The sequence below is a fragment of the Protopterus annectens genome, chromosome 8.part0, assembly GCF_019279795.1.
Source record: "Protopterus annectens isolate FY-2018-M chromosome 8.part0, PAN1.0, whole genome shotgun sequence".
Classification (NCBI taxonomy): domain Eukaryota; kingdom Metazoa; phylum Chordata; order Ceratodontiformes; family Protopteridae; genus Protopterus; species Protopterus annectens.
This window is the reverse complement of record NC_056741.1, coordinates 380,861,962-380,882,898: the sequence shown is the minus strand read 5'-3', so window position 1 is coordinate 380,882,898 and position 20,937 is coordinate 380,861,962. Positions and strand designations below refer to the sequence as shown.

The window sequence follows — 20,937 nt, the reverse complement described above, 5'->3', positions numbered from 1 at the left end:
TGAATGAGCTTCTGTATAGTTCTTCACTGTCTAAAGATGCACCTGTTTCAGTCACTGATCCTTTTCAAAACCATGTCAAAAATTGCACACTAGATTGATCTTTTAAGTTATGTTCTCTGCATATTTTCTTTTTATTTGTTCTGTTTATTAGTATAATTCATGTGCCTTGCTGTACAGGCACATAAAGCTTAAATGAATGCTTGAAGTTAATGGCACAAAGGTTTGTTGATTGTAAAGTACTGCTGTTATTAACCTTATTTAAACAGTATTACTGTAAGTAAGGATCACACAAATAGTTCAGCATATTAAGGATATGTGTATTCCCAAATGTTCAGCAAATGTCCATTTCGTTTGTGATGTTTGAAGGTAGCTATCTCTGATGACAATGCTGTCGACCTTGCCACTCTAGCAGATATCAGAACTTGACCATTCATAATACAGGCAAGGTTAGAAAAGTTTTCATATCAAGAGTATCAGAACATTTTCCATTTTGTGTAAGTATGAATTATAAAGATAGACTTGTGCATCAAATCCTTTGGCTTGTTTGCTTACCAGCATAAGGGACTGATCCACAGGGACACATTTCAGCCACATTTCTGGAGGATGGTCTGGTTAAGTGACTTGCTCAGAGACATACAGTAGATGAGGGAACCAAACTCTGGACTACAGTAATAGCTCATAGCCATAATCCTGTATACTAACTGTCACACCAAAGCGTCATTTCAACGATCTCTTTTTTTCACATTCCAGCAGGAACCAAAAAGATGAAATGTCCTAAATTTTACAGCTGTTGCAACATTTGCCAAAAGATAATTACAAGATAAAACAGTTTGTAGGGAAGATCAGATGGGTCAGTGACTCAGAGGTGACTGGCATATCTCAACAAAGGAAAAGAGTTGACCTGACTGTTGTCTGGGAGGCAGAGTTTTAAATCAACCACTGAGACTGCATCAGAGGAAAGAGGATTTATCAAAACAAATAATTAAATAATTGAATACAGGTAAAAACATATGCTATAAAATCCAGCTATAAAAGTATGGCCTTACCTTTGCCATCATTTATCTCTTCCATTTCTTTATGGTTTCGGTACCGCAGCCAAAGAATAAGTCCCAGGATGATGAAAAAGACAAAGATCATAAAAACTGGAACAATGATCACCTCATACTCATACTCTCGCACAACTGAAACAAAATAAAACTAATTAGTCATGCAAAAAACAGCTGATATTTTCTGCAAAACTCTACTGATAGATTCTCATGTTGGTCAAAGTACTGATGTTTGCATTAACATTTCCTGTGTGTTTACAGACAAAAGCAAAACTGAAAACCACTGGTACCATTCGAAAATTTCTGGTGCCTTGTATTACATACTGAAAACATGAACTCTGACTAATTCCATGTTTTATTATAAGGGAGATTTAGAAAAAAGGGATTGCTATCCTCTTGCTTGTTCTGTTCCTAGTATGTTATTCATTTGGAGAGATATTATTCACAGCTGCAGATGACATGTTATTTTTGTGCAAGAGTGATTATGTTTTCACAAAGAAAACTTCATTTGTTAGGTAAGTACTCGAGTTTGTGCAAGCAAAAATGCATTGCATGATGTTTAGCTCCTCAAAAAAGTACCCTTCAGCATTATTGATTTTCACTTGACAAAATAAAAGTTTGTACACATTAAAAACACGCCAGATCATGGCTGCCAAATGCCATCTCAGGTTACATCACATACTGCTCATTTGCTGCTGTGTCCGATGTTGACGATAACTGACAATTAGTAGCTCAGTAGTGACAGCTCCTAGCAGCCATTATCTTTTCAACCTGTTTGTGTTAACGTGGTTCTATGCTGTATCACTTTATATATGCCTGCACACAATGGTTTGCCATGCCATAACCTTTCATTTTGCTTTTGCTTTCCTCATAGATTCAGATGCCCAAGACAATAAACTGAGCTTTGTTTTATTTAAACAGATCAAACATAGTCTTGTCTGTCTTCTATAAAATAATGAGCTGCAAGCTAAGACGCATACCTCTCAACTGTACAGATTTTTACAGTATGCTCAGATTTTTACCTTATATTTTTGGCCTGTTGCTCATAAAATTGTGGTTTTCTGGCAAATCATTGCCAAATCTTTGAGGAATGAAGTCAGAAAATAATGACAGACATTTGGGATTCAGAATTCATACCCTTCTGAAAATTCATGCTAATGCAAAACCTGTTATTCTATCAACTTTCTAAGTTTGTAAGAGCAATATTTAAAAATTGTCCCTATTTTTGGGCCTTTGTCCCCCCATTATTTATGGCTTTGTCCAGATTTCTTGCACTAAGAGGTTGAGAGCTATAGCTAAGAGTGCTTTTGCTGTCAACCATAGACCCACCATCTATTTGTTGCTTTTGTAAAAATGTTTTGTGTGGGCTATGGCAAATGATGCCATTCTCATTTAGAGCTTCACACAAACAGCAGTGACGTTCTTGTGAAAAATAACAAAGTCCCTAGTACAAAAGCAAAGGGACATTACACCTCTAGAGATAAAAACGTGAGCCTATCTGGAAATGCTTCCTTTGGTCTGAGATTATTCATGAGCCATTATCAACCACATACATGAAAAGTGCACACTTCATCACTAAGTGGGGCTATTGTAGCCAATAGTTATTTCTCTTGTTATATTTATTTTTCAAAAACTACCAGCCACGTATATTGTTATGAAAAATGGCTCAGGCAAAAGATGTCTGCTTTTGTATGTCTCTAGCCCAACAAGCATGAGTGAAATGTCTTTCATACTAATGAGAATGACACTAGAATATCATCATATCGATCACTGCTGCAGTAGCGTTAGTTATCTGCGTTATACTCTGCCAAGAATATAACAGCTGGCTAGCTGCCAAAGCTACAGGGCACCATTCAAGTGCCCAAACTGACAGCCAGCTCAAGCTGAGCTGACTAAGAAGACAAGTTTCAGTGCCAAGCCCTTCAGAGCTTTTCTGCCTCTGATGAAAGCGCACCTTTGTAGCTTTTACAGGATCGACGGTCGGCTTGTGCTATTCCGTTGATGGGCAGATAAGTTTCTTTGGGAGAAAAGCCATCCACAATTAAACATTGATATTTTATTGCACTTTCCCATTTAGGAAAGTTATTTTTAAGCTAGGAGATTGTGTTTTAACAGACTCACGAGGCTTAGCTCTACTTTTAAAACAGGAATGCACTTCTTTCTGTCAGTTTTAAAAGTTGCTTAAAGTAATTAAAAAATATCCCATCAGGAAACAACATTCCCATCCTCGAATCCATCCTCTCATGGATGTCACTACATATTCCCTATGAAACCATTCTGTTAGGAGACGTCAATATTGATTGGCAAAAACTATCTTCTACCAGGCCTTCCCTCAACATCACCCTTTATGGCTTTCATCAATTAATTAGTACACCCACTCACTTCAACAAAATAATAACAATAGATCCACCTTGGATTGGATTCTAACATCTAACCCTAATCTCTATCAAAACTCTACTACCCTACCAGACTCTCTAAGTGAGAACCTCCCTATCTGTGTACACAGGCACTCTGTTCATAGGTTCATAGGTTCATAGATTGGTGCTAGTCTATCAGCCCTAGGGCCTATACAAGCCTAGGCATAACAATTCCCTGGATATTTCTTCCCACAATATTTTCTTCCCTGGACCCCTTTCTAGCAGGGCGACTGATGTCATCCCCAGCGTGAATTTCCTATCTTCCATCCAAGAGGCAAGGTTCCTTTTGAAGAGGGCCAAGGAGGCGCTCTGCTCGACATGTATGGGCAGTCTATTCCAAAGTATGGGGAGTTTCAGGGTCAGGAACCTATCCCTCCAGCATGTTTTCTTTATTGTGATGACAAGGTTTAGATCCCTGGAGCGTGTGGCTCTGAGGGATTGGGATTTCTTTAAGTGGAGCATATCCAACAGCTCAAGGTTTGACATGGCCTTGTATGTTAAGCAGAGATTGCCTCTGAGTAGACGATATGCCACAAGAGTATAGCTGGAGTTTTTTTAGATGGTCAGCATAGGGCATCTGCTTTAGGCCTGTGATTCTTTTAGTGAGGTCTTTCTGCAGCCTTTCCAGCTGTTGCCGATGTCTTGTGAGGTACATACCAAATGGGGCGTTATACTGTATAATGGGCCTAATGAAGGAAGAGTACAGTGGGACAATGACCTCCTTTTTTCTGGATGAAAAGCCCTTAGTGATGAGATGTGCCACATAGAAGGATTTTCTGACTGTTGTGGTGATCTGGTTATCGAAGGTGAGACCACTGTCCACCTGTGACCCTAAGTCTCTCATCACACTTTCGGTGTTCAGTGTACTGCCACCTATGTGGTAATTTATGGGTACATGGTTTTTCCCAAAGGGGATAACTATACATTTCTTGGCATTAAGCTTGAGCCCATAGCTCTGGCACCAAGCATCTGTTTCTGTAGAATATTTACATAATTTGGGGATTCAGTAATGGCTCCCAGTTTGCAGTCATCTGCAAACGTTGTTAGCCAGCGTCCCTTAGTGTCGGTCTGTACTTCAGAGAAGTAGATGCCAAACAAGAGCGGTCCAAGGACTGAAACCTGAGGTATTCCACTTGTCACTTGTCTGGAGCTGGATTAGGAGTTGGCTACTTTTACAGTCTGGGTTCTGTCAGTAAGACAGTTGGCGTAGGGACGCCAGGGATTTATGCTCAGCTTAGTAAGTTTATCTACAATTCCAGAGTGGGGGATGGTGTCAAAGGCCTTGGCTAGGTCCCAATAGGCTGTGTGGACCGCCTTACCCTCGTCCACAGCTCTGGAGACTGATTTGAAGAAGTCAATCAGGTTCTGGAAACAAGATCGGCTTTTCACAAACCCAAACTGGGTGGGATCCAGTGTTTAAAGGTTGCCAATGTCTTTGTTTATAAGTTTCATGATAATGCTTTCCATGCCCTTGCAGATCAGGCTCATCAGACTGATGGGCCAGTAGTTCCCGAGATCCAAGGTGGATCCCCCTTGTGGAGTGGGATAACTGTAGCTGTGTGCCACTCAGTGGGCACAAAGCCTGAGGTGAGGCTATGATTAAACATGACACTTAGGTGAGGTGCCAGTTCATTTTGTAGTTCATGTAGTACACAGCCCGGGATGTCATCTGGTCCCATGGATGCTGTATTCTTAGCTTCGGAGAGTGCGGTTTCTACCTGTGTGGCTGTGTGTGGACGTGCCTAAGCTCTATTTCTACAGAGAATGTTGCAACCCCTCCTCTTTTAATAATGATACCTTCAACAATGTGCTCAATTCCATAAATTAGCCCATCCTGAAATGCATCCTCCTAACTGATGCAAAACTATATTTCATATATAAAGTGTCTCTTTTGGTTTTCACCTGTGTGCCGTACTGCTCTTATTTGGATTACTAATATTTCAGTCATACTTTCCTTGCCATCCTTGACTCTCTGGCACCTCTTAGAAAAGTTATAATCAAAACAACCCACACCCCTTGGCTTTCAAAAGACACTCACTCTTATGAAAAAAAGAGATAGCATCTGGAAACAATGAATTAAAACAAAATCTACTTCTCTTCACCAAATTATAAAGAACTTAGTAACCTTACAAAAAAGCACCTTAAGAAGGATAGAAAAAATTTCTATTATAATGCCCAATTCGCCCATAACTCTAACCCCCAAAAATGCTGGCACTCTATTAATAAAATCTTACATCCAGGTAACCCTACCACCCCCAACCCCCACACCAACAAAACTCCCCTCAAAACTGCCACTCTTCTTAACTCCTGTTTCATAGAATCTATTCACAAGCTAATCCAAAATGGTCAAAATCATAATCTCATACATAGCACTCCTAGTACTACCAATAACACCTCTTTCACACTAAATCCCATCCTGACTTTTTACATAAAATGTCTTCTGCTTAAATTAAAACCATTCTCCTCTTCCACTGACAACCTTCTTCTCTTCTTTCTTAAATTTGCTGCTCACTAAATAGATTAATAGATCTATACAGGAGTCCACCATTCCAGACATATGGAAATCTTTTTACACCATTCCATTACACAAAGGAGGCGATAGCAATGAACCATCCAACGACAGACTTATTGCCATCCTCTCTCCACCATCTAAACTCCTTGAAAAATGCATACACAAGCAGCTACTTAAATACCTAACAGATGAAAACCTCCTAATCCCTACTCAACATGATTTCAGACCCCATCATAGTACATCCACTGTCCTTCTGTCCTTTACTCATACTGTTGCTGAAACCAGAGACAAAGATCTACTTGTTTCTTGCCTCTTTCTTGACCTCTCAAAAGTTTTTGATACTATCTCGTATCCTATACTTCTTGACAAACTAACTGACCTCAACCTATTCCCATCTACTATTAAATGGTTCTCTAGCTATCTCACTAATAGACAACAGTCGGTGAGATGGCACTCCACCTGCTCCCCTTGCTTACTCATTCATACCGGAGTCCCTCAAGGCTCCATTCTTGGCCTGACACTCTTTAATGTTTTTACCAACTAACTACACACTTCCTGTACAACTTCCACCCTGATACAATACATGGATGACTTCACTCTTATCTCCTGTTCTAAAAACATTTCCAACCTCCTTTCTATCACTCAAAATACATTTTTGTCCATAGAAAAATGGCTAACCAACAACCAACTGATACTTAACCCCAAGAAAACCAAACTTCTACTCTTTTTTTCCCAAATCCCTCTCTCACTTCAAAACCACCTTCACCATTATTAAAGCTGACCCGCAAAGTTCCTCAGCATTATAATTGATGAAGAATTGAAATTTGATACACATATACAGCACTTCATCAAAAAGCCAAATCAGAAACTCAGCTTAGTCTACAGACATAAAAATACCTAGCCCCCTGACTCCAAACAAACTCTAGCTCAGGCATTCCTCCTTCCTTGTCTACTATATGCTTCTCCTATCTTTACTCATCTACAATTCACCCTTCAAGCTAAACTCTGTCAAACCTATTACAGTGTTGCAAGATTTGCCAGTAACCAGCATTACAAATCACATCACTGTGTTGATTTAAAACAATTTCACTGACTGGATTTCCTCCATCACCTGCTTCTCTCTTTCCAAACCCTTAGCCTGTCCCTCTCTCTCCTCCCTAATATCCCTTTACACCCCCTCCCCCACTCTCTGCAGCTCAGACCAGCATCTACTTGACACCTACAAACCTAACAAAAATATTGGCAAACTTCTTTCCAAATGCAGTGTGTCCCAGGCTTGGAACAAGTTCCCCTCTAACATCCAAACCATTACTATCACAAATCTCTTTAAATCCAAACTCAAAGAATTTCCTCCTAAATGCCAGCACCTGCCATTGCCAAGATCCTACTTAATCCCCCCCACTCTCTCCTTTTATACCTCTTTGCTATCTCTCATATTGCTAACTAAGCTGTCTTCACTGACTCCTTTCCGAAACTTATGGCTCTCAATCCACTTTTTACAATAATTTCTTGCTCCCTGAAGACAGTAGCAATACCAACTACAATTGTCTCTCACCTACATACATCGTAAATAGTACTAAGCTATTTCTAATGTACAGCCTCAATTGTGTATATTTATTTGTAGTTTCTGCCTGTAATTTCTACGGAATGTTTTGTGTAAGCCTGTAATTTACTTTTCATTATAGTCTGTCCAAAATTTATATCTTCGGTAATGTATATCATTTATTTTGTAAAGTTTCACAAATTGTATTACATTGTCTTGTAAACTGGAGCTTTTATCTTTGGGCCTCCACTGAAAACGGGCCACTGACTCAGTTGGACTAACCTGATAAACAAATGACAAAAAAATATTAAATAAATATTTTTCTGTGGAGAATTTCTGTTTATTGTACATTTCGGGGATGACTAAATAAGTGCTTTTTACTGTGTTTTTGTGCGAAAAAAGGACTTTTAAAAGATTTTAAATTTTACTGGCACTTGCTACTTGTTTTTGTCTCAAGAAAGAGACATTATTTGTGGCTTGACCAGGCCCATGGTCAGTCCTTCTTTCAGCCACAAAAAGAAAAAAGTTAAACAAACAGCCTTTGCCAACACATCAAGCTAGAAATTTGTCTCAGCTGCAGGTGGGTGACTCTGCTGTGGATATAGCTTGCTCCTCCGACCACTCATCTTTTACCCTGGATCCCACTGGTGTAGCACCTACAACCGCTATGGACCAGAGGTTATCTACATCCTCGGCACCTGTTTGGGTCCCATCAGGGGACAAGGAAGAGGCACTCTTGTTTTTCCTAGGAGAAGAAACAGGGAATGTTGTGTGGATCCCTGGGGAATCTGCTGCTGCCATCAGGCGGTCCCGCAGTTGGCCAGAGTTCAAAAGTCTTGGTCCAGCGTCTGTTGCTGTTGCTTCTTCCCTGACGTCAGTGCGCCAGGGGTATATAAGATGCATCCAACGCCATTTTCTTCAGTTTTTCTTGCCCCAGATGTCAGGTGCCCCCAAGCAGGTAGGCAATACATATTGCTAATAAAAAGTATACATATAAAATAAAAACAATGCCTTCAGTTACAAGCAAATACACCACAAAGGTATAGATAAGTCCAGCTAGTTCAGAAGGGATGGAGGGAGGGTAACCTGGACTGCAGCAGTGTGAACACTAGAACATCTACATTTATGGTAGGTACAAAATTGTACTATGTTCATCGTGTTACACTGCTGCAGTCATTACACTTGGGTAGAATCCCAAAGCTAAGGTTGGGTGGCTGGTCTATAAAGAGTTAGGATTGGCTATGAGGCCCTGCAGAACTGCAGTGGCAAATCCTGCTCTGGATTTAGAGTAAAGAGGCAGGTGGTAATGCTTGGTAAAGGTGTGCACTGAACTCCAAGTTGCAGCCTCCAAAATTTCCTTGGTAGGTACTCCTCTGAGAAAGGCTGTAGAAGTGGCTGTAGCCCTGGTGGAATGTGGCCTAATATTATTTGGGACTGATTTTCCATGCTGTGTGTAGCAGTAACGAATACAGTGTCCTATCCATTTGGATATAGTCTGCTTTGAGATAGCCTTGCCCTGAGATCATGCAGCATATGCTACAAACAGTTGCTCAGTTTTCCTGAAAGCTTTTGTTTTGTCTAAGTAGAAGCGTAGCTGCCTGTGTATGTCCAAAGAATGCAGAAGTTTCTCCCCTTTATTCTGGGGGTTTGGATAAAAAGTTGGCAAATGGATGGTTTGGTTAAGAGCCACACTAGATACCACCTTTGGCATAAAGGTAGGGTTTGTCCTTAAAGAAACCCTGTCCTGATGAAAAATTATAAAAGGTTCCACTGCCATTAATTCCTGTAGCTCTGAGACTCTTCGTGCTGAAGATACTGCCAGGAGCAGAGCTGTTTTCCATGATAAAAATTTTAGATCGGCTGTATTGGCTGGCTCAAAAGGTGGCAGGGTCAGTTTTTCCAAAATGAAATTGAGGTCCCAAGTTGGTGTTGGTGCTCTCCGGGGCGGTCTTATGTTTTTAGCCCCTCTGAGGTACTGCTTTAGCAAGGGATGAGAGAATAAAGGAGGATCCATGTTGTAATGTGCTGAAATGGCAGAGGCGTGGATCTTAATTGATGAGAAGGATAGGTCTCTGTTCAGCATCTCAGTTAAGTATTGTAAAATCTGAGGAATGTTTGGAACAAGAGGGTCAAGGCTTTGAGCCTGGTTCCAGGCTCAGAATCTCTTCCATTTTTCTGAGTAAGCTTTCCTGGTGCTAGGCCTCCTGGCCTCCAAAATGACATCCATAACCACTTTAGAGAGATGTGTTGCCTGTTTGACTAATGAATCTGCCATGGAGCCAGGTTTAGGGTTTTGAGCTGACTGTGCAGGATCTGATTGTTTTGTTGAGTCAGAAGGTGTGGAATTTGAGGCAAAATCCATGGTGGGCCTTGAGCTAAGTTCCTTAAGATAGGGTACCAGTGCTGGCGTGGCCAGTCTGGAGCAATCAGGATCATCTGTGGTTTCTCTTGTCTGGCTTTTAGGAGTACCTTTGAAAAGAGAGGCAGTGGCGGGAAGGCATAAACTTTTAGGTTTTTCCCGCTGAACAAAAGAGCATCCACTTTCCATGCTTGTTTGCGATAAGTCCTTGTGCAGAATTTTTGTAGTTGGCAATTCAGTGGGGAGGCAAAAAGATCTATGTCTGGGCATCCCCATTTTTGCATTACCATGCTGAAGATTTGTGGATTCAATTTCCATTCGTGAGGGTCCATGATATTTCTGCTTAGATCGTCTGCCAGAGTATTTTTCTTTCCTGGCAGGAATTGTGCTTGCATGTGAACTTGGTACATTAGAGCTGTGTTCCACAAGGTCATGGCTTGCCTGCATAGGGGATAAGAATGAGTGCCCCCTTGCTTGTTTATGTACCACATTACGGTGGTGTTGTCTGTCTTTAATAATAATTGTCCTGGATGCAGAAGGTCCTTGAAAGCTGTTAGGGCATTTTGAACAGCCAACATCTCTTTTTGATTGATGTGAAGATGCATCTGGTCTGTGGTCCACTTGCCCTGAATGCATTTTCCTGCCATGTGTGATCCCCAGGCGTAATCCGAAGCATCTTTTGTTAGAGTCTGCCTGGCTATGGGTAGGGTAAAAGGCTGACCCTTGTTTAGGTGACATGCCTGTGCCCACCATCGAAACTCCTGTTGTAGGCAGGGAATCATTGGTATTACTGCTTCTAAACTGTGAGAGTGTTGAGTCCAAACACTTTTTAGGTACCATTGTAATTTCCTCATATGCAGTCTGGCATATGGTATTAGTAGTATGCAGGATGCCATGAATCCCAGGGCCTGCAGAATTATTCTTGCAGGGAGATGGGACTTTTTTGTCAGTAATTGAAAATATTGAGTTAGTTGAACTTGTTTGTCCGGCGTGAGGTAAGCCATCTGGGCCATTGTATTTAAGCTGGCACCCAGGAATATAATCTGTTGTGAGGGCACTAGTTTTGACTTCTTTTCGTTTACTGTGTACCCTAGAGAAGTTAGCAACCTTTTTACAAATGCCAGATGCTGTAGAAGAACGTCCTTTGTCTCTGCTTGAATGAGGCAGTCGTCCAGGTATGGATATATTTGAATTTCTTTTTGTCTGTAAAAAGCAATTACTGGTGCCAGGCACTTTGTGAAGACCCTGGGCGCAGTAGATAAGCCAAAGGGCAGTGCAGAGAATTGGTAGTGCATTGTACAGCTTTGAATCTGCGGTATCTTCTGCAATTTTGTCTGATAGGGACATGCAGGTATGCCTCTTTGAGGTCCAGAGTAACAAGCCAAGCGTTCTTGCCCAGCAAGGGTAGAAGCTGCTGTAATGTCAACATTTTGAATTTCAGAATATCCAGGTAAGTATTTAGAATTTAAAGGTCTAGTATGGGCCTCCAGGCCTTGTCCTTTCTGGAAACCAGGAAGAGTCTTGAGTAAAATCCTTGTCCTTGTTCCTGTTGTGGTACTTTTTGAATAGCTCTCATGTCCTTGAGGGCTGAAATGTGTTTTTGTGCCTCTGCCCATTGATTTTGTGGCAGGTCTGGCATACCTTTTAGCCTTGGTAAAGTATGAAAGTGGAACCTGTAACCTTGAGACACAATATTCAGACCCCATTTGTCTTGGGTGATTGTTTGCCAGTTTTGAGAAAAAAAGTGCTAGTTTTCCCCCCAAGGGGCTTCCAACAGGGAAGTGCTTGGCGTACGAAGGGGAAAGTCATTGTGACTGTTTCCTGTAAGGCTGAGACTTGTCCTCACCTCCTTTTGGGGTTGAGGTGCCCCACTGTTGTTGTCTGTTTGAGCCTTGGGGTTGAGATCTGCCTCTTGGGAGTCTGTATCTGCCTCTCTGTGGCCTGTCTGACACTGGAAAGGACCAATTTTTTGTTGGCCAATTTCTGCTAAATCGAGGTGGCTGTACCTGTAAGAAATCCTTGACTTTTTGCATAGATTTAGCTTTATCCTCCATTTTCTTTAACACTTCTTCTGCCTTAACACCAAACAAGGTATCATGCTGTAAAGGAGCATCCAATAATTTTGCCTTAACATGATCAGGTAAACTCTGTTCTTTTAACCAAGCATGCCTTCGAATCACAGAACCTGTAACTGTGGCTCTACAAGAGGCCTCTAAAGAATCAAAACCACATTGCAGAGTATGTTTTCCCACCTGTTCAACTGCATGCAATAAATCCTGCATTCCTTTACAATCAGGAGCTTCTGAGCTTGCAAACATTTTCTGTTTTAACTGAGCCATTAAATATTGTTGGTACTTAAGCATGTGAAACTGGCAATTTAAAGCTCTTACTGCTAAAGTTGCAGAAGTGTATACTTTCTTCCCCCATCTATCCAAAGCTCTGGAATCTCTGTCAGAGGGTACTGGATTTTTTGCTATGGAAGCCTTAACCCCTTTTGGACCCTGGGAAATAGTTTCTGGATCAGCAGAAGGGTTTTTATAAAGAAACTTGTGAAAGTCAGGGACTCTGTAGTACCTATCTGGCTTGGCTGGTGCAGGGGGCAAGGAATAAGGAGATAAGCTGGATTCAGAGAACACATCATCCACAATATCTAGCACAGGCGGAATAGCCAGGGGCCTGTGCTGAGGCAATAAAAGGAAATCCCTGAGTCTTTTCTTGGATTCTGAGTAATCCAGACTTTCCCAATGGAAATGCTTCCTCATGGTATGCAAGTGTAATGACTGCAGCAGTGTAACGCGATGAACATCAGGGAATGTTGTGTGGATCCCTGGGGAATCTGCTGCTGCCATTAATAACACCGCTGGCCACATTTTTGCCTGTCAAAGAAACAGAAAACTAAGCATGTATTTATCCACCTCAAATTGCCTTAGAAATGAAAAGGTTACTGGGTCTAGATCAGGGTTTAATTTGGGCTATTGATCTTTCTTATAAGTAGTTTGTGGTAAAGGAAAGAGGGATGCCTCATTTCCTGAAGAGATTCAAGATTCTGAATCTGGACAGATAGATGAAGGGACAGATACAGTTTTTTTTTACTGTGTTTTCTGATTTAGACTCAGAAGAGAACCCCGTTTTTGACTCTGTCTGTAGGGGGTTTTCTTTCTTGGAGACTATTTCCAGAATATGCTGGTGTTCTCAATGGGAGAACACTGAGGTTTCTCAGTTCATCAGAAAATAGTATGTGCTGTTACAAAAGGAATTTCCAGAAATTTCACCCATTCCTCCAGTTCTGTCAGTTCTGGAGGATGTATGTGTCACTGCTTATTGCTAGATAGCCAGCCTGCTGCAGCTAAAAGGCAGATAGAATATAAAAAGTTCCTCAGTCCTTTAAGTTGTTATACACTCTTACCAAACCCAATCCAGCATCTATAGCTTTAGTTAATCCTACTGCTACTAAACATTTGGTTAATTCCCATTGCACTGTTTCTGACAAAGATGGGAAGATTATTGATTAGTATAGGGGAAAAGTGTGTGCTTCTGCAACTTTGATTTTCAGAATTTTGAATTATCAGGCTCATATGCTAAAGTTTATTCCAAACAATTGTGAAAGTATGAGGAAGATTTTATTTGCAGTTTCTTCTTGTGAGGAGAAAATCTGCTTTAAATAATTTAGTTTCTTCCATCATACAGGTCACTACCCATTATATACAATGTATGTATGATTCAGCTGATACTTCTTTTAGGGATATAGCCACTGGTACTCATTTGAGGAGGTTTGCCTGGCTGAAGTCCTTTTCTCCTTCCAGAAAGTCTGAATCACCACTTTTCTCTTTGGCAACAGATAGTCTCAGACAAATGGGTACTGAAGGTCCTTAATCAAGGTTACAGATGGCAGTGAGAGGAACTCACTCCTTTTCAGGGGTAATTTCTTATCCACCAGACCAGTATTTCCCCTGTACTTCAACACATGCTGTCCCAGGGAGTGATAGAACCAGTTCCTCTGTCTTAGCTGGGAAAGGTTTTTATTCAAGGATATTTTTAGTACCAAAGAAAGAAGATGTTTGGAGACCAGTTCTGAAACTTTCCTAACCCTGTTGTGATAGTGCCCATATTCAAAATGCTGTCACTTCACAAGCTGTTGCCTCTTCTTCCTCCTCATTTAAGTTTCCTAGTAACACTAGATTTAAAAGATGCTTAACATCACATCCCTATTCATCCAGACTTCAGGCTTTTCTTAAGGCTCTTTTGTCTGGATCACATTATCAGTTCTCTGCCTTACCCTTTGGATTATACTCTACACCAAGAGTGTTCCCAAAGTGTCTAGCTCCAGTTATAGCTCATTGCAGGCTACAGGGTATCCATTTTCCCATATTTAGATGACTTGCTTAACTCTGCAGAATATTTTTCAAAGTGTCAGGAATCTCTCTCTCTCTTGGGTGAGAGATCTCTTGCACAAGCTGAGAGTTCAAGAGAACATTCAGAAACTTTTTTTTGACTCATTCACACAGGATTGTGTTCCCGGGGTGTCAACTAGACACTTCAAATCAAATAGCTTTTCTACCACAGGGAAAATAGATCTATATCTATATATAGTCCTAAGGTTTTCTACTCAGACTTCAGTCACTGCAATGGAATATCTCAGGATTTTATGCCTCATGGCATCTATGATTCTCATGAAACCTCTGGCAAGACTCCACGTGAGAAAGATACAATGGTATCTGCAGTATCTTTGGTCCTAGCACCAACAACCTTTGTCTTTTGAAATTCCAGTGATGGGGTTTGTCAGAAAAGAAATCACTTCATGAAGACAGCAAATTTCTCTAAATCCAAATCTCCCGTTCTTCGCTGCTCCAAAGCCATTAGTCACCACTGACAACTTGGACTTTACCTATGGAGTAGAGTCAGTAGGGATAAAAGTGCAAGGTGTGTGGGACAGTCTGTTAAATTAAGAAATAGTAACTAGTCACAGATAGAATGATTGTTATTTAGATATTTTTTTTGTTCCTCAAAGTTGACGCTTAGCTGCTCCCAGTGCATGTCCTTGACTTTTGAGTGTACCAATCCCTCCCCCTCCCTTGGACTTGCATCAGACTATGGATCAGGGCTGGAGAACTCATACATAATTAGTTGAAGAAATTCTCCTACCACTAATAATAACATTATGGAGTAACTTCAGTGTGACTCTCATGTACACTGTATGTGCACATATTTTGTTTACATTACTCAAAGAGTAAAAAAACAGTCTCTACATCAACAACAAAAAATCAGCTCAGCTGTCAATATCTGTCTGGATCTAAGGACAATGCGTTTTCATACCCAAAAGTTTGGCATAGCTGCAATCTGGAATAAATTAATATGAAAAATACAGAATACCTGCACAGGTATTTTCAATTAATACAACCAGATATTACAAAAAGAACCATTTTCATATGAACTAACAGAAATAAAAGAAAACAACAAATCTCACTGAAGTACAAGATGCATTTAGACTCTCTCAAAATGTTTCTTAGAACATAACAGTGCTGTTATTTAAAAGTTTAGGCACCAGACAGCATTACTCAGTCTGTAAAATATGACAGTTAATATCCATAATAACACCATCTAATAGCAGTTAAAACTGTATGAAATGAAACTTAATCCTTGATTTCTGTCCTTCCCAGAATAAATAATTTAACAGACTTACTACATAAGTTGTCTCCACTGCTGCACCCCAGCAAAGAACGACTAGCGGGCCTTGGTTCGCTTTCCATTTCTGCTTGATCCACTTTTCAGAGGTCTGTCAATAAATACAAAAAAAATATAGCAAACAGCAAAACATTTAATAAATCATTACATCAGCTCCACTTTAAATATTAAAAATTACATCCACATTGTACTTCCATAACATTTTAGAACTCAATTTTTTATTTTATTTTAATTCTTTAATACAGTTTTTGTTTGTCTAGGAAAAAATAATTATTGTCTTTCACCTTATCAGCTCATGTAGCAAACATATTTTAATACTACAGTGCAAAGGCTTGTTTTGTATTAGATCTGTTTTACTTTTTTTAAAAATAATTTCTGAAGTGTCAAACAGTCTGGGGCACGAGACCATTGAAGTAGTAATTGTTTGCACAAACCCTTATACATGTACACTTTATACTACTGTTTGCATAAACTTTTGCACAATTTTGACAATAAATCTTAGTGGGTAATAGGCCACAAGGCACAAATTCACTTAAGATATCCACAAGTGCCATTTGCACACTTTAGTACTATAGGTTTCTCAAGCAGGTGTCAACACTTGAATCATCCCTGCACATAGGTATGTATATCTTGCAGGACTCATCTAACTAAAGATATGTCCCATCAAGATGGAATGCTTGACTGTAGATTCCACCTTTGAAATTCCTTGATTCTTTATATAGCACCTCAGGCAGTGATAAGTAACACAAAGTAGAACCCTGTTAAAGAGGTGACCTAGATGAATTTGTTGATGGTGAACTGGCATCGCAGGCAAAGTGTCAGATGATGTTAAATCATCTTTTATCTGAGAACCATTGCCTGGATCATTACAAGACCCTAACTGGGATAATTTAAATACTGTTTTTTTATCTATTTGTTAACCAGGTAAACCCACTAGAGAACGTGTCCCTTTTCAGATGTGATCTAGGAGTACTGTCTGAGTGACTTGCTCATAGTCACAGGGTAGGCACTGGTATGGCAGGACTTATGCTGTAAATGCTTCAGCATTCTGTATTTTTTTTTTATCATTTTGCTGCAGGTTATGTGGGATGCGTCTGTTATGGCACCATTAATTTTCCCGTAAGTCCCCCCCATGCAATCCATATGCCTGTATGCATTTTAAGAGGGTTGGTCTGATGTTTATACACACTGACAAACTGTGGCTTGAATGACCTCATGTAGATGGCAGTCAAGGTGTGCAGGCATGGACTAGCTCTTGGACTAGACCCAGAGAGCCACCACTGCTGCATACAGTGGCCTAGTTTGCTTGAGTATGTGGCCATAATCCTTCTGCATGCTTGTTTACTTTTGAAGTTGGGTTTACAATGGGGTCTATATTACAGCATCAAAATGACTGGTGTATGAAAGGGTTAAAAATTGAAAATGCTGTACCTTGAAGTCACTTTTGTTGGGGGGGGGCTGCTCCCCCCGACACCCCCCACTAATTATGTATACCAACTCTAAGATCGCACTACAGTGAGAAAAGGGCAAATGTTTCAATCTTCACTGTACCGCAATCTCACAAAAAACACATTGCTGAACGGCATTTCCGATATTAAAGCCATTCGATCTTCAGCCTCTTCGATTTTGTAATAGGAACCCTTACAATGAGGCATTGCTAGTTCCTGCCTCCACCAGAGGCAGATATGCAGTACTCACTGCTCACATATCTGCTCTAAATCCTCTCCCTCCCAGAAGGGTGAACAGGCTAGCAGGCATCATACACCTCTTCATTTCTTCCTGCAGTCACTGGTGCCACTAATCAAACTCTGTTCACCTAAGACATTGTCAGGACATTATTTCTCTGTGCCAGTAGAAATTGCAAATAGGTTCATAGGTAGGTACTTAGCAATCAGCCCTGGGGCCTATATAAGCCTAGCCAAAAAGGTTCCCTGGCTTTCGCCACCCAAGAAAATTATTTTCCTGTGCCCCTGTCAAACAATGCCACAGAAGTGATCCCTGGGGTGAATTTTCTATTTCCCATCCAGTCGTCAAAATTTTTCTTAAAGAGGACCAATGAGGAGCTTTGCTTGACATGAATGGGTAGTTTGTTCCAGAGTATGGGAAATCTCTGGGACAGAAATCTATCCCTCCAGCATATTCTGTTTATTGTGGTGACAAGGTTTAGGTCCCTGGAACGTGTAGTTTGGAGAGATTGGGATTTCTTTAAGTGTAGCGTGTCCAACAGCTCTGGGTTTGACATAGCTTTGTATATTAGGCAGAGATCGCCTCTGAGTAGGCAATATGCGACGGAATAGAGCTGGAGTTTTTTGAGACGGTCTGTGTATGGCATCTGTTTGAGGCCAGTAATCCTCTTAGTGAGGTATTTCTGTGGCCTTTCCAATTGTTGTAGGTGTCTTGTGAGATACATGCCGAGCGGGGCACTGTACTCTATAATGAATCTGATGAGGGATGAGTAGAGAGGAACAATGACCTCCTTTTTTCTAGGGAAGAGCCCCTTTGTGATGAGGTGTGCCACATAGAAGGATTTCCTGACTACTGTGGTGATGTGGTTATCAAAGGAGAGACTACTGTCCACCTGTGTCCCGAGGTCTCTTATCACACTTTCAGTATTTAGTGAGCTACCGCCTATGTGGTAGTTCATGAATACCGAGTTTTTCCCAGAGGGGATGACAAAGTACTTCTTGGCATTGAGCTTGAGACCATGACTTTGACACCAAGCATCTGTCTCTGTGAGCCCCTTTTGTAGAATGTCTACATTATTAGGTTATTCTATTATGGTTCCCAGTTTGCAGTCATCTGTGAACTTTGTTAGCCAAAGACCTTCTGTGTTGGCCTGCACTTCAGAGAAGTAGATGCCGAACAGGAGAGGACCCAGGACCAAACCCTGTGGTACTCCACTCGTCGCTGGACTGAAGTCGGACTTGGAGTCAGCTACTTTTACTGTGTGGGCTCTGTCAGTGAGCCAGTTGGCCACCCATCTTGTGACATAGGTATTTATGCCCAGTTTAATGGGTTTATCTATAATTCCAGAGTGGGGGATGGTATCGAAAGCCTTGGTGAGGTCAAGATAGGCTATGTGCACTACCTTGCCCTCATCTACGGCTCTAATGACTGCGTCAAAGAAGTCAATCAGGTTTAGTAGACATGATCTACCTTTTACAAACCCAAACTGAGTGGGGTCCAGGATTTGGAGGTTACCTATGTCTTTGTTTATAAGCTCCAAGATGGTATGTTCCATGGCCTTTCAGACCAAACTCGTCAGGCTAATGGGGTGGTAGTTTCCAGGGTCCATGGTGGCATCCCCTTTGTGGAGTGGGATAACCATCACTGTGTGCCATTCAGTAGGCACATAGCCTGAGATGAGGTTATGATTGAACATGGTACTTAGGTGGAGTGCTAGTTCGTTCTGTAATTCGTGCAGTATGCAGCCTGGGAAGTTGTCTAGTCCCATGGATGCTGTGCTCTTGGCTTTGGAGAGTGCAGTTTTTACTTGTTCATCCGTGATTACAGGGGCTTTGCATTCTTCGGGTATTAAGATGGGCCCTTTGGAGGATGGGGGGGTAAAGTTAGCACTGACCCTATCTGCCAAGATGTTGGCAATATTGGTTGGTTCTGTATATTTAGTGCCATTGTGCTGTAGCTCAGAGCAGATCTGAGTGTTGCCATTGAGATTTTTGACATAGTTGTAGAATGCTTTGTGGTTGTCTTTAGAATCAGTGATGATTTTATTTTCATAACTGGCTTTGGAGGATTTTATGCGGGATCTCAGCTTCTTGCTGAGGCTGACCAGGGAGTTCCTGCGATCTTGGGATTTTACTCTTTTTTGCAACAGCTTCTTCCTTCTGTTGTAGAGTTTGTTTATGGCAGGGGACCACCAGATTGGCTTTCTTTTTTTGGAGGATAGCGTCTTGGTTCTGTTGGGGATGGCACAATCCATGCACTCGTGTATGTGCTTATACAGTGCATTTGTGTAAAATTCAGCAGTCATACCTCTATTTTCCGTCTGCATGGGTGTTGTGAAGTTTGCCACTTAAGAAGCATGAAGTTGGCTTTGGAGTAGTTTTTGATGGTGGTTTCCTTAATGGGGGGTGGGGGTGGGATATGGATGTCTAGGGTGATTAGCTTGTGATCGGATCTGACCAGTAAGGAGCTGACCTCTGGTGTGGAACACCAGTTACCCATATTGGTAATGACCAGGTCCAGGATATTGCTGGACCTGGTGGGGGTGTGGACAAGCTGATCCAAGGCATTGAAATTTATGAATTAAAAAAAACGTTGAGTGAATGAGTTGGTACATGAGTAGTTTTCCCAGCTGATGGTGGGGTCGTTGTAATCGCCCATAATTAAGGTATTGGGTTGTACCTTAATATTTTCCAGTATCTTAAGAAATGAAGAGTGAGAATCCTGGGGCATGGTGGGGGATCTGTAACAAGCTACAACCTGGATTGCAGTCTTGCCCAGTGTTAGTTGCACTTGGATAATTTTGGATGCATTATGTTGAGCAACTAGCCTGGAGATGTGGATATCCTTAATGAATATGGACATGTCTCCACCTTTAGTGTTTCGGTCCAGGTTAGGTGGCCAAAAGGTGTGGTATGAATTATAGCCTGGTAATGCAGGGATGCTCTCTAGAGCCTTGAACCAGGTCTCTGTCACTGCACAGATGTCGATGTTGTCCATTTTAAGGAGTGCCTCGAGTGAGTGCATTTTGAGGTTTAGACTTCTAGCATTGAGTAGCATTGCCCTCAGAGTTTGCTTGCTTGTACCTGTTATGGTGGTGAATTTAGCATTTGAACCTTGCCTAAAAAAGGCACTATAGGGGTGGCAAGAGCCTTAGCCAATATCCAGAATCCCAGGAGCAACAGTTGCAGGCCATCTCTGGCAAAGCATGGTGGTCTGTCGACCATGTCGTCCCAGGCAGACAGATACTGGATCCCCTTAGAATGATACCAGAAGCTTAGCCAATAGTTGAAGTCACTCATTTTGTCCTTGTACTGTGGCATCATTCTGGGCAATGGCAGGATGCTACTCAGGGCTAGGGTTATACCTACTTGGGCTACAAGATCCAAGAGCTCCTCCATGTCTCTTTTCATGTAGTCCAGAGAGGTATGTCTCAGGTCATTCAGACCAACATGGACAATGACAGAGTCATATTTGTACTTGTTGTGGAGTGACCTGAGTGCGTGCATTATGTGGCGGATCCTGACACCCGCTAGGCAGCTGACAGCAACTTTCTCCTTGTTTAGGCTGGTGAGTGGGACATCAGTGTGCCTGACTATAGAGTCACCTATGACTAGTGTGTTGGGTACTTTATTTTGCCTTATGGGCTAAGGTTGAGTGGCACACTGATTTTGTGGGCTATGTGTCATTTGGGT

General features: G+C 41.3%; 1 protein-coding gene across 5 annotated transcripts in view; it reads right to left on the bottom strand.

Annotated features, from left to right (window-relative positions):
• Window positions 1-20,937, bottom strand: part of STYK1 (serine/threonine/tyrosine kinase 1) — a 486,977-nt gene that overhangs the window by 249,776 nt on the left and 216,264 nt on the right. For 3 of the 5 annotated variants that reach the window (XM_044079884.1, XM_044079881.1, XM_044079882.1), the window contains exons 2-3: window positions 15,558-15,650; window positions 1,047-1,181 (exon numbers count right to left, since the gene is read on the bottom strand). In XM_044079884.1, the coding sequence (XP_043935819.1) occupies window positions 1,047-1,181; window positions 15,558-15,624 (202 nt within the window). In that variant the 5' untranslated portion in view covers window positions 15,625-15,650. Of the gene's footprint in view, window positions 1-1,046; window positions 1,182-15,557; window positions 15,652-20,937 lie in introns of all 5 variants that reach the window. The other 2 variants (XM_044079883.1, XM_044079885.1) reach the window with 1 other exon arrangement.